Below are 14031 nucleotides of genomic sequence, written 5' to 3'. Positions count from 1 at the left end.
TTCTGTGTTCTTAATGTACAGGTGTCGTATTTTACATAGGTTTCCCTCTGAGAAATGTGTGCGAGTATAAAGACGGACGACGCGTCTCCACTTCCTCCCACTTTCAGACATGAAGCCAAAATATCCCGGATGCGAACTCAGCCATCTTGTGAATTTGGAGTCACAGTTTATAAACAATTAACAATTTAAACCTTTCATGAATAATAAATGCAGGTTGATTGCACCATTTGTCTAAAGATAATAGGGCTGATAGTTAAAATATAATCTAAGCAAAATGCATTTTTTGAATTATCGCGTTGCTTGTCATTTTTTAAAATCTAGCAGCTCATTTAACACAGTGCGTTATAAATTAAGCGGGTTGTTTGTCAACAGTGACAGTGGACAGTCAGTTCTGTAAAAAGCAGTCAATGGATATTAACCTGACTGTCGTTTGATGACCTGGGCCCACACAACGCAATAAAACATATTTACCTCCCCCTCTCTGTCAGACACACAGACAAACAAAGCACTCAGTGTCTGCAATCAGAGTAACTGAGTGCGTGAATAGGCATCACACAGGAAGATAATGACACAAACAGAGACCGATTCAGTGGAGGTCAAACAGCTCATTATTGAGGAGAGTCTCTGGTCACACTTGCCCTGCAACACACTGATGATCAGGTTTATAGGAAGCTCTCTTCAACGTAAATAACCTTCGCCAAGATGGATCTTTTTCACCCCTGTATGTGAATTTCCACAAAACCAGAGGGAAGAATGGGAAGGAGAGAAGATACTACATTTTGGGACAGATGGGGGAATAATTCATGGATCTTGATGAAAAAGATAAATAATCAGGCATGTTTAGGAGACTGGTATCTGTGAGTGTGGGAAATTTTGTTGAATTTAAGAGGATTGGTGGACCTTGGAGTTACGAGCTCTACTGAGTGCCATTGAAAATGTGAGGTGGAAAAGATCCCATCTGTCATGAAACAACAACAGTGCCAAAGTACTTAAATATTAAAGAGAAAGGCTCTGCTGGGTCAATCATAAAGCCATGATTCTGGTCATTAGATCTTCATCTCCAGACCTGAACAACCACAAAGATCACCGCACCAAAGAGCGAGCCAGTGGCAGGTGGACACAACCTTCAGTGCCCTGGTAACGATAATAATCCTGGATTCATGCATAAAAGCTGCTTTGTTAAGTTTAGGAAAAGAGCGTGTTTGGGGCTAAATTAAGTCATTCTTTATGTTAGAGGACCTTCGTTGTCATGGTTACAATGCTTGACACGGGGTTTGGCAGATACATTTTTCATTCTATGCAGTGGTCTTCTCTGTGAAAGTGCCAACTCTTGTCTCCCATCCACCTCAACCTCCTCCTACCATGAACTCTACCGCTCTTCATACTGCGTCACCTGATGTCGTCCTTTGCTCCCGTCATGATTTTGACGGCACAAGACGTCACCTTACAACAAATTATAACAATGGTTCGTAATTGCTTACTGCACGTACGACCTATTGGGTCGTTTGTTTGAGTAACAATCAAGGTGACCGGAATTGGACATTTTTCAGCCTGATAAGTCAGGATCGGTAACCAGCCAATTTGTTTCAGTAAACTGATTGTGTGCAAGTCAAATTACACTTGATGACATCATCAATCTGCCGAGACGGAGAGCCCCTGCCCCCCCACAGTTTTAGACATTCGCAGGCACAAAGCCACAGTTTTAGACGTACGCATGCACCAAGCCACAGTCTTAGATGTACGCATGCACATGCGATTTTCACAACCATAGATTTAGACGTATCCAGACCCAACAACATGTGGAAATGGCGGTACAACGAACAGTGAGCAGCTTTAAGCAGCAGATCTCTATGGCTGTGTGCCCAAACAAAAGCTCTTTAAGTTTATGTTTCTTTTAAAAAGTACACAAAATCAGTATCAAGTTAAAGAACTACATTTTTATTATTTATTTATTCATTAAATAAAAGTTAGAATTTTTTTTTGTGTATGCTGTCAATTATGGTTCTTAGAAAGAAAATTGGAATTGGTGCATCTGTAATCTGATTCATCTGCATGCCCACATTATGTGTCTATGTCAAATCGTGTCCTGTCCCGGACAGGGGTGCAAGAATTTACAATTTTACGATATATTTTTTTAATTTCTATTCCTAACATTTTGAAATCATTTGTATTGATTACATTTTAAGAATAAATTGAGTTGTGCTGCCTCATTGCAACTATACTATTTCCTACTTTACCCACAATGATGCTGTGACATTCAGGAGTGATTTAGATTGTATTATAAGAATGAATGGAACTAAAATAATTAAAAGGAATTAAAATGTTAAATTGGCTACAGAAAATAATGTCCATCAACTCAGCGAGTCACAAGTGGATTTGGCAGAGCTGGGTGGAGCCTGTCATCAGCCACTGACACTGCTCTTCACACGTTTAAAATAGTTTCATATGCATCACAGGGTTTTATACGTGTGACAATCATTTGAGGATCTGAGGATTTTGCAGCAGTTTCTGGCAATGCTGGAAAATAGCAGGCAACAAACAACACACACCCAAAAACATGATGAATTCTCACGAGCGTGCTGCAATTTGAGAAAAATTATACTGATGAGCACAGACAGACACTGACTTTGTGTGTAAAGTAATATTAATTAAAGCTGTTATTGGCACCTAGGTTATAAGAACCTTTTCAGAGATTATGGAAAATAAATGTCCTGCTAGTCGACCTCATCCGTTTTTCTGAAAAAGTTAATTAATTGTCGGTGCATTTTTGGCAAAAGTATTATTTTCACAATTTCTTTTTGTCAATTACGACTTCTGTTCTGTCCTGGAAAAATACAGAACTCGAGATCTTCAGCTACTGAAATAATAATCCGGCAAATGTGCTCCCCACAGAGAAGAACCGCTGCACAACAGCTGCTATTTCCTTGTGGATCTCTGTGCTTGTGAGAAATGTTTTCTTCATTTTGATCGTCTCTGTGAATGCACGCTCTGTTTATCCTTAATGAGAGAGGAGAGCTACACAGTGCAGCTGACTCTCCCAACTCCGCACAGAGGCCCATGCATTTTTCATGGCAGCTTCTCAGGATGAGAAAAACTGCTCGTTGAGAAAGCACCACTCTCTCTGCCACAGCCTTCACACCAACATGGCATCGAGGGATAATGTCGGATACTAACAGTGATAAATGTCCCGTTTGTGTTGTCCAGCGTTATTTGTTCACCCCTCGACTGCACCGGTTAGGAATCATTGTGCTGTTCACTTTTAAAGGTGACTCCTGAAGATCAGTGGTTTCCAAGAAGTTTCAAATAAATTCCTGCACAGGTCACTGAAACGCCGCTGTCTCGATGAAGACTAATTCAGAAATATGTTGGAATTGCAACTGTAACTTGTAGCAACCACGAGCCAATGGCATCAAAGTAAGCGGGGAAACCATGGCGATGCCGTATTCAATTAGAGGTAAGAGCAGCAGGGTTAGTGAATGGATGAGAGCAGATATAGGTCTGAAAGCAAGAGGCTTTAAACGTGCGATTTCTGTCCTTTACAAAAGGATGTTTCTCTCAGTTGACGATAATGGCAAGAGGACTTTCTCAGCATGATCCAATAAACGTCACATGGATGCAGACATGCACATATCAAACACAGCTTCGCCCTCGAAGGCAGGAACTTCCTCCGAGACCTTACCGAGAAGCAAATGAAAACATGCACTTATACGACAATTCAACTTTTGAATCTGATTACACAGCACTAAATGACATTGTAGACATTTTTACATTTGAACAGTGTAATAATTATGTCGGGAAAATAAAATTTTAAACCAGATTGCAATTTGCAGCTGAAATTCTGTGATTCAGTTTGCATCATATACATTTTTGATATTTTTAATATAATATATATGCACGAGAATCATTTTTCATAGTAAGAAACAAGAACACTATGCCAAATTCCACAATTCCACATTTTTGCTTTTATTGTGCCAATTATCAGTCTGATCTCCTCGTCAGACACACACTCAACTGAACACCCGCTCAGACACACACACACACACACACACACACACACACACACACACACACACACACACACACACACACACACACACACACACACACACACACACACACACACACACACACACACACACACACACACACACACACAGCTTCAAAAGATGAACACCGTGCCCTTTCCTAGTGTGTTCCCAGGAATGTGGTACAGTACCTGTAGGGAATCCAGTCGGAGGAGTGCTTGGAGCTCATTCTGTATCAATCACTCACTGTTGCCTTAACTGCGAGGCTAATGGCCTGCAACAGCACCAGTGTGAGAAGCTATACGGGGGTCTGAGGACAGCGATCACAGCCAGAGAGCCCACATCGCCTGCTCATCCTCTGCACACAGCCCTAAATCCCCCCCAGCCTGCCTGTGTTTCTTCGTGTATGTCCTCTGTAGCTGTGGGGCCGGAGATGCCCAACAATCCAGACAGACCGCCGCACTCCTCCGTCATGCACGCCGAGCACATGAAACAGCCGTTCTCCTCTCTTCCATGTGTACGCTCCTCTCTCCTCTCCTCTTCTCCCATCCACCGCCTCTGCTCCTGCTCTGCGCTGGCTCTGTAGGGGCTCTATCTAAATCTCCCTCCGTTTCTTGCCCTTTAAATCCCCCCTCCCCTCCGTCTCCTCCGTCCAAATCTCGCTCTCTACCTCTTAGTCCAATCTATCTCTCATTATCTCTCTTGCAGCATCACCTATACAGCGGCAGTGAGAGCGAAGCTTCAAGCAAAAAAAAAAGGAAAAAGGTTATAGAGAATCCCCTTTGTCTTGCCTCTTTGATATTCCTTCTATGCTATTTCTGTTCATTGCCACCCCCCCTTTCTCTACTGCAACCTCTCTCTCTCTCTCTCTCTCTCTCTCTCTCTCCGACACTTTCTGCGTCTTTCTTGTGCACTGTCTGTGTTGCATGAGGAATTTCAAGCAGGGACTCAGATGTGTTTTCTGGACCATAATTTATTTATTCTAAGAGTACGAGGCATTAGCATATGACTGCGCAGACTAGTGTTAACAGCCTTTAATTCAACACTCTCTCCACGGCCAGACAAAGGCACCCTGTGATCGTGCCACAGCTCTGAACCTCTCTCACGCACATCTGCTTCCGCCCTCGCTCGGCCGCCCCGCACTGTCCCCGCACTAACACACACATCACTCACTGTGTTCCCAGGGTTATTCAGGAGTCCATCTTTAGACAGTTCAACCGAGAGGCCCTTCCTTGTTAAACCGCCGCTTTACGAGACGCCAATTTCATGTCAATACTCGTAACATGTCATTTCAGCATGCAAATATTTCAGTTTCAGGTGTGTGATCCATGCATGCACTGATTTCAAGAAAGTCACATCATCTGAAATCATTCTGGGGGAAAAAACGGGTTCAGCCTCAGGCAAAAGCTTGTATTTGCTTGATTTTATCCACCATGTGTTGTACCAACTGCTGAGATTTAGGACATTTAATGCACCAAACCAAACACAAACACATGTTGAAGCCTATAGCGTCAAGTTCATCCTCCAAAGGTCAGACCTCCTAATGTGCTGATCAGATGAGTCCCAGAGTGAAGCTGTTATACAGCATCCAGCAATGTGCAGGATGTCAGTTAAGTAAAGAAACAGTCCGATAAGGACATTCAAACATCGTCCCTCATTATTTATTGAACACCTGAAACAAACAGACTGCCAAATGACACCGGGAAGAAAATAAAACACCACTAAAAGCCAACAGAGAAATAAAGATATTTCTTTATATATTAAAACAAAAATAAAAAGCTGTCTGAATCTACCTGTATGATCAATGATAATTAATAATTGGCATTTAATATCCACAGTGCTGGGCTTGTAATTAACTCTAACAGCAACACTAATCAAATCACGAATTAAAAAATGTTTTCCCTTTGTATTTCATATCTATTAACCTGTTTTATAATATAATTGATTATAAAAATATTTGAAGGGGTTTTACAATAAGTCACTTTTAAATTGCGCTCTACAAATATTGACAACATTTCCTGTTGAGGGATGTTGACAATAGCAAATCTTTTCTTTAGGTTTTTATAAAGTCAAATATCAAGACCTTGATTTTATTCTCCGTTATATCAAGGCCAGCATCGGCACCTATTCCTCACAGCTTTACTGAAAACATAGGAAAAACATTGATTTCCTTCTCAGGTGGAAATGGCCTTTCAAAAATGTCAGGTCACAAAGGTGTTTGAATTTCTCTGAAACACAGAGAAAGTGTTGAAAAAATGAACGAGAGTGAAATAAATCAGCTTTAACAAAACAACACAAACACAAACAGTGTCACCCACCATGTCACATATACAACCAGTTACACAAAATGAAGGCCTGGGCCATCAAGTGGACCGCTTTTTTCAAGAAGGCTGCAAATATAATTCTTGTATCGATGCCTTGTTTAATAGATAATTTAAAATGTATTCTGCTCTGTATAGAAAGAGGAGTTAGATCTGACTGTACTGGGGAGCATGTTAATAGTTTGTGCTCTACTGAAGGCAGTAAAGTCAGATCTCTCTCCTACACACCTCGGCTACTGATCCTGCAAATTACAGAACCGTAATCCATCCTCTGAGAAAACCCACGGTCTTCCCCCATCAAGCTAAAGAAAGAGACAGAGTCGTATTTGTAACACAACCTGAGAGACCCTGGCTCTTTTTCAGTTCTGTAATTTATCGTACAATCACTGGGATGAGTAACAAAAGCAAGATTGTTTGCTGAAGAATAACAATCTGCATCAGTCATCCTCGCTGCGATCTTCGCAGTATTTTGGAAGCAGGATGGCACAGCACTAAAAGGAGACATCTCCTCAAACCAAATCCCAAATGTCAACAAGCATCACCTCTGCCTGTGCCCTTAAAGGCACTGATCCGGCACAGAGGGAAGTTATAAAGCACCGGTCGTGTCAATAACAGTAACTGTTGAATCCCTGAGATCGGTGGCCTACATATCAGCTGTTGTGATGAAAGTGGATGCAAATGGAACAAGCCACTCCGCTGAGGAACAGGTGTAGGCGCAGCTTCCTGCTTAATATTTGATGCTGAAGGGAGGACTTTGAAGTTCTGGTCATGCGAGAGTTGGAAAGTGAGAGGGAGGCCGACTTTCATATAATTTCGTTAAGAGTGAAGAGTACTCTCCCTCCTACTGGAGTTAACAGACTGTTTTCTTTCTTCTTTGTTTCCCCCCCTCAGGCCTTGTGGCCATTACGGCATTAAACAGCAAACGATAACATCCTCCTGACAAATTGAATTTTTTTTCCAGTCCAGAGTTTGTACCGAATTTTCCCAGAGGCATTTCATCGCTGGTAACAGGAGGCCAGCAGTATCAGTAATTATAATAATGGTTCTGGCACAGGGGGCAAACAGTGATGTGAAAATGGATCTCTGGCTTGTGTCTGCCTGCCTTAGTCTTTCTGACTGAAACACAGCTGCAGAGCACAAAGCCTTAATAATACAGCAGCTCGATCAGTCACGAGGGAAGAAGCTACTGATGACTGACATTTACCTTTGTTGGAGTCTGTTCGTAGAATATTTTGGGTTGTTTTGGTAAAAAAAAAAAATCATCCAAAGCTAATATCATGGCACAGATTTCACAATTTCACAAGCCTGGACTTTTTCAGAAGAAAGTAAAGTCCCTGTACAAATCTTTCTGCTCAACACTAACGATTCGATTTTGGTTTTGGCACTACATGTACATTTGGATGATCGTTTCCTGCTTCCATTGTGTCTGCTTGGATTCTTCCACCTCTTGCCACAGTTCAGTGATTTCTGGATCCAAATGGAGACACATGCAGACAGACGGGTGAGGTGAAGGCACTTTAATTGAAGAAAAACAGGCAGATGGGAAGAAGCAGGCAGGAACGCTCGGAGGGATAAAACTCAGGAACAGAGTGGAGCAGGAGCTCTCAAGTGGACGACCCGGGGTCTAGACAGACAGGTGGAGGCGCGCGGTGGGGAGGTGTCAGCTGGGATTTGTAAAGCAGGAGCAGACGAAACTTGGGGTGGGACCTCTGACACAGGAACAGACAGAACGTCAGCAGGGACCCATAAAGCAGGAACAGACATGATGCCTGCTGGGACCCGTGATGCAGGAACAGACAGGAAGTCAGCGTGGACGGCCAAATCAGGGTTCGGCTGGGGACCCAACCGGGCGTAGGTTGTGGCACTGGGCAGCAGAGGCTCAGGGTTGCTAGGCAGCTGAGTCTCTTTGGTCCCGGGCAGCTTGGTATCGACGTCTCTGAGAGTCATGCTTCTTTTTACGGGCTCCAAATCCTAGATACAGGTATCTCAGGATGATAGACAGATGAGTCCACAAGACAATTCAAGTTCTTCCCTTGAAACTATTCGGCTCAGGACAGGACGGCAGGTTCACAAACTCGAGTTGTATCGGTTGAAGTTCTGACTGAGGTGAAGACTGGAAATTAGTGTGCTGGAGGCTGGCGAGTCAAAGAAAAGGGTGTTTTTATTAAGTCCATAAGCCACTCGGGTAAAGCATTTTCCAGCCACAGCTTTGAGGATGCCTCTCAACATGCCACACTCAGATCAGCTCCTTGCTGCTCTGTAAAAGCACGTTTGTTCCTCCACCTACACGCTGACGGGTGTATGCAACAAATCAATAAACTCATCCTTGCAGGAAGTATCTGCTGGTTCCACAGTGGTTAGTGCGTACTGTCACAATTCAATCATTTCTGGACCCAAATGCAGACACATGAAGACAGGTAGGTGCCATGGAGATGCTGTAATTGAAGTAGAAATAGGCGAACAGACGGACGGATTGAAGTAGGCAGACAGAAACACTGAGAAAAAAAGTCTGAAACATGAACAGCAACTAAGCTGGAACATATAATGATGAAGAACGGCAGGTCCGGGGAAACCAAACATGGTCGAAAAGGGATCGAAGCCAGCGTCTGAGGGGACTGACTAACACTCCGTGACAGCTTTGATTCACTGCACTCACAGAAACTTTATCTTTTCTCAGTCAGTCTGTAAAGTTGTAGCATTCTGAGAATAAAAGCTGGTCGTCCTGCTCAAATAAGGTGTTTTTATAATTTGCAGCCAGTCTGACAGACATCAAAAAATTATTATTTAATTATGCAAACTTAAACTTATCTTTGAGAATTTGGCATGTAAGAGCAAACAAGGTGGCAACTACCAGTATAGAAGTTTCACTTTGTGGATTCCTGTTCTACTTCAAGTGGTAATGGCCACAACATGCTGACGATACCAACAGGAACAGAAAGTGGAGTTTAGGGTCTGGATTTTATGATTGACAGTACATCTTGTCGTAGCAATTTCATTGTCCAGTTAGTGTGATGCAATTACTGATTTTGGATGAACAAATACAGTGTCATCACATGAAATTACAAACTTTATTAGAACTACCTGAATGCACCATGAACAATAACCACTGTGTGGTGACATTGTGAAGCAAGTTGTGACGGATGAACCGTTGAAAAGATGATTTTCCTGCTGTTTTTATAGACGCTTCTAAAAAATGCTTCCAAAGAGGCAATTAGCACACGGCTAAGGAGTGAGTCACTGACTTGATCAACGTTACGTCACTTCACACACGGGAGCACGCTGCACTTCACAGAGAGCCTGGAGGTGAGCCAGGGGATCCTGAGGGCAATTAGTGGGTGGAAGCTAAAAGAGCCGTGTCAGCATCAGGATTAAGAGGATGGATGGTGTTCAATAACACTTGTTTAATCATGAATATGCAAAACAGTTGAAGGAATGAGCACAACTGATATCAGGTGGCACAACACTTGATGTTGGAAGCAATATAAGGGATTAAAATACTGAAAATTCCTGAATATTTGGTATATATGATCAGAATTGGTGTTGGTTAAAAAAATAAGTCAATGACAGTGAAGAATTATATTAATATATAGTGTTTAATAGGGAAGAGGGAAGCTCTGCGGGTTAAAAGCCTCTGTTTTGCAAACGCTTTGAGTGTAACAGGCAACTGCTGCGGTTGCACATACAGTATAAGGGCCTAACCAACATGGGAACACCGCAGTACACAGACTGATTTTTAAGAAGTGCACATACAGGGAAATATTCTACAACAATAGTGTGCACCTGAAAAGAGAAGCAAGCTATTGTCTACTCTGCATGTGGCCAAAAATGCAAATTTAACAGAAGCCGGGAGCTGCAGATGCTTTTGAGCCTTTTTTCAAAACTGTGATTACAATCAATATTCAAACTTCTGCTGAGAGTCTACTTGAGAAATCTCAGTCATAATCAGATAACATTTGATTGTTCAATTCGCACCATAGTGCCAGGCTAGCACGCCACTGAATGATTTTACGATGAAACCAGACTGAATTGTCCTATAAAATGTATAGTAGGCAGAATTGATTACACATTTGGACTATGGTGAATTAAAATCCTAATTTTTCAGCCAGAAACATCCCACTGAGGCCTCCAGTGAATCAGCCGACGTTCCAAATACAATCCAGCCTACGACACAGTCATTTATAGATGAAGGTCTTGAAAAGGTTTCAAACAATTATAGAAACAATTCAGATAAACCTATTTGAGAGCAGTAGTAGGTGGCAAAAAAAAGAAGCAAAAAGCCAGTATGCAAAGGTTGCTTTGAGGGATTTTGTTTGAACAGTGGCATCTTTATTTTAGGGCGAGTTGTAAATCTTAGAGGAAAAGAGAGGGAGAGAAACACAGGGACTGTGTGTGTGTGTGTGTGTGTGTGTGTGTGTGTGTGTGTGTGTGTGTGTGTGTGTGTGTGTGTGTGTGTGTGTGTGTGTGTGTGTGTGTGTGTGTGTGTGTGTGTGTGTAAAGTAAATCACAGCTTCAGAGGCCGAGTGAAAGAGTGTGTGTGAGCCTATGCATGGAAAGAATGAAAAGTGAAAGAGCACATTGGCTCGTGTCCAGTATTGATTGAATCTAATGTGTGCCTTCTATTGATTCGCCCCAATGTGGCCAACGTGATCTCTGCTGGTCACAACAAATTGTGGAGAATTTAAATGTATAATTCTGTTAGGCTTTTTTTTACCCCCAAGGGGCCACGTGAACCTAAGAGTGTTTGTGTTCTTTTCTGTCTTCAAGGCTTCATCACAGCATGAAGCTATGCTAAAAAATCAGCAGGTGGACGGGCAACACACACACACACACACACACACACACACAGTCCCTGTATCAACATAAATCCCTCATCTCTCAGAGGCCAACAGAGGGCATGCATAAAACATGGTTTGATTAGAAAATGTCACATTGGAATGAAACAGTGTCCCAGTGTCCCAGTGAGGCCGGCAGATAGACTGCTTCTGTACACCAAAGTTCCTCTGCATCCTCCCTCTCATAGCGAAGCTGGATCTGTTTATGTATGAACAGTCTGCTGCTGCCACCTGTGCTTACACAGCGTGATCATTAGATGAGCTGATAACACACATCTGCACATTCTGGATACATTTCTGCACAATTCTGTTTCATTCTGATGAAAAAAAAACACTTAGAATCATATACAGTGGCTTTATCTACTCTGAAGTCTAAAGTTAACAATCAAATGCAATTCAGATTCGATCCACCTTCTCCTAAACGGCTTCAAAGATACACTCATTGGTTTCACTTCCTCCCACCATCCAGATCGAGGCCAAAAAATATTCCAGGTACCAACACTGCCATCTTGCACCAATGATGTGATTTGCAAGAGTCTGCGCTGGAGAAATCAGGGGTGGAGCCATCAGTGTGATATAAATTACTTAAAATAACTGAAAACATCTTTGTGCACTTCAACTTAACTTTGGTCCATGTCCCAACTGTTAAAATGAAGAAGGCAAGATTTATTACCTATACAGCAGCCAGCCACCAGGTGGCAACCAAGATGCTTTGGCTTCACTTTTGGAGGGGGGCTGTCATGTCCTCCATCTTTAGATGCAGTCTGTGGCTTATATACTGACTAAAGGTACAGGAGGTGCAAAATACACAATGATCTGTATTTCTATTGAATAAGAATATAAATAAAACCCACCCTAACCCTAAATTATAGAAATCAAATGTATGCCTGGTTTAAAACACAATCGTGAATCCAGTGAATCGTGGATCATAACATGTTTGCCAGCTGAAGCTCACCAACAGAAACAGACACACATTAAATATGACATTTGCCAACCATTACATAAACAATGCCTGCCCCAATTACACTCAGATCTGAATGAACCCCTCAGGGTTACAGCAACCCAAAGATTATGTCTTGAGCTAAACTAGAAACCACTTGTATCCAAGGGCAACGGACAAAGATGCACAGCCCAGTATAATGAGAGACACAGAACCCAACACGATGATGAGTCATCTGACAGATTGTCCCTCTGTGTGTGTGATGACTGAACCAAGAACACATACTCACATGCAGGAATCAGGCAAAACTCCAAAATCAAGGAGGAGGTCAAACACAGGAAAGCAGCCAGCGATGAAAAGGTCACAGGGAATCCACAAGCAAAAATCACAAAATCCAAAAACATGGACAAAAAAGGAAGCAAAACGAACAGGGCCTAGGCAGTCTCGGAAACCACAACAGGCAGGGATGTAGTGTGTGAGCAGGTAAATATATTTATATAGTGGGTGACAACGTGAATGTGTAAATGCTGAACAATGGGAGGAAGTGAACCTGGAGTCTATGGACAGTGAGTGAAAAACAAAAAAAACCTGGACGTTCAGTCCGTACGGGTCATCACAGTATATGTGCCGATGTTTAGATTTCTAAAGATAAAAATCAGGCCTCCAGCTCGCACTGTAACTTCCAGCTGTTGAAGTCGTAGTTGATGTTTTAGTTTAGTTGTTAAAACATTGTATGATTTCACCCTGTCCATTTGTTTACCATGAAACTTGATGGAAGGATCTGATGTGGTGCAGAATCCGGATCAGGAGGCAGATCCAGGAATCTTTTTCACTTGTTCAGCATTTTCCCAGGGAATAATTCATGGGTCATCATGAAAAAAATTCTGGCACATATGGGATACTACTTTCTATAAGTGTGTGACATTTGGTGCAGCTTAATTGACTTGAAGGGTACTTTAGGGCCTTGGCAGCAGTATATGCACTTGAGAGCCATCCATGGTTTTGTTAGAGTGTTATAGTGCCTTTGAATCAAAGTTTCCTTGGCTGTGAACTGCACCGAAATCATGTAGTTAGTCTTTGCAATCACGTTTTATCTAACATTTGAAGTTGTATATTTTTATCTGTATTATTCATCAAAAGAAGTTGAGGTTTTCCTCCCTCTACAACACTGGCAGCTCACAAGCGGTAGAATTGATATTTTTTTCTACAGCAAACAAAGATGTTTGAACATTATAGATCTCAGTTTCTAATTCCCCAGACAGTCTGTTTAAGGCAGTGGGCTTTCATGCTCTTTTATAATTTATAAGTCTATAGTTTATTCTTAAGAGACAAGGAATGCAACATGTGTCTTTCCCTTCACAATGAATTTTCATGAAGTCACGTAGGCATTAACAGACCATGAATAAATAAAGCATCAAAAGCCTAATGTGTCTCGTTAGAAGTTCATGCCCCGCACACACTGACACACACACACGTATCTCACACCCTGCTGACAGAATGGCCGGAGAGAGACAGAGATGTTGAACAAGAGTGTCGTCTTGTCAGTGGCTGCACAGTGTGTGAGCCCTGTATCTATCTTTAGAGGATTATGTGCATGTGACTCACTGTTTCTAAGAGCTTTATGCTCGTGCTTATACTTTATCTCTCTTCTTTTCTGTCTCATCTTTTTTGCTCTCCGGTTAGTTGTTGCAGAGCCGAACACTCACGGCCATCACCTCCAGTTTGGAAAAACCTCCCAGTAATGACAAGGAGCAAATGAAACCGTGCATGAGGACAGTGAACATCAAGTGGAAAGTGACACTGGGGTTTTTTTTCCCTCTTTGGGGCCTCGTGGTTCCTCCCAAACAGCACGTTCACCATAAAGTCATGAGCACGTGGATGAACCTTTCCATGTAAAACGAAGCTGACCGTGT

At 42.2% G+C, this 14031-nt stretch overlaps 1 protein-coding gene across 2 annotated transcripts in view; it reads right to left on the bottom strand.

Annotated features, from left to right (window-relative positions):
- The window catches only part of tub (TUB bipartite transcription factor), a 43923-nt gene that overhangs the window by 16142 nt on the left and 13750 nt on the right, over positions 1-14031 (bottom strand). Inside the window, exon 1 of one of the 2 annotated variants that reach the window (XM_035153360.1) lies at positions 4217-4872. The exons of the other annotated variant lie outside the window; for it this stretch is intronic. Coding sequence (XP_035009251.1) covers positions 4217-4254 — 38 coding nt within the window. The 5' untranslated portion in view covers positions 4255-4872. Of the gene's footprint in view, positions 1-4216; positions 4873-14031 lie in introns of those variants that run through there. 2 annotated transcript variants of the gene reach the window in all.

Source organism: Hippoglossus stenolepis, chromosome 1 (assembly GCF_022539355.2).
Source record: "Hippoglossus stenolepis isolate QCI-W04-F060 chromosome 1, HSTE1.2, whole genome shotgun sequence".
Classification (NCBI taxonomy): domain Eukaryota; kingdom Metazoa; phylum Chordata; class Actinopteri; order Pleuronectiformes; family Pleuronectidae; genus Hippoglossus; species Hippoglossus stenolepis.
Note: the sequence above shows the minus strand (reverse complement) of the source record. Positions and strands in the feature narration are given on the sequence as shown.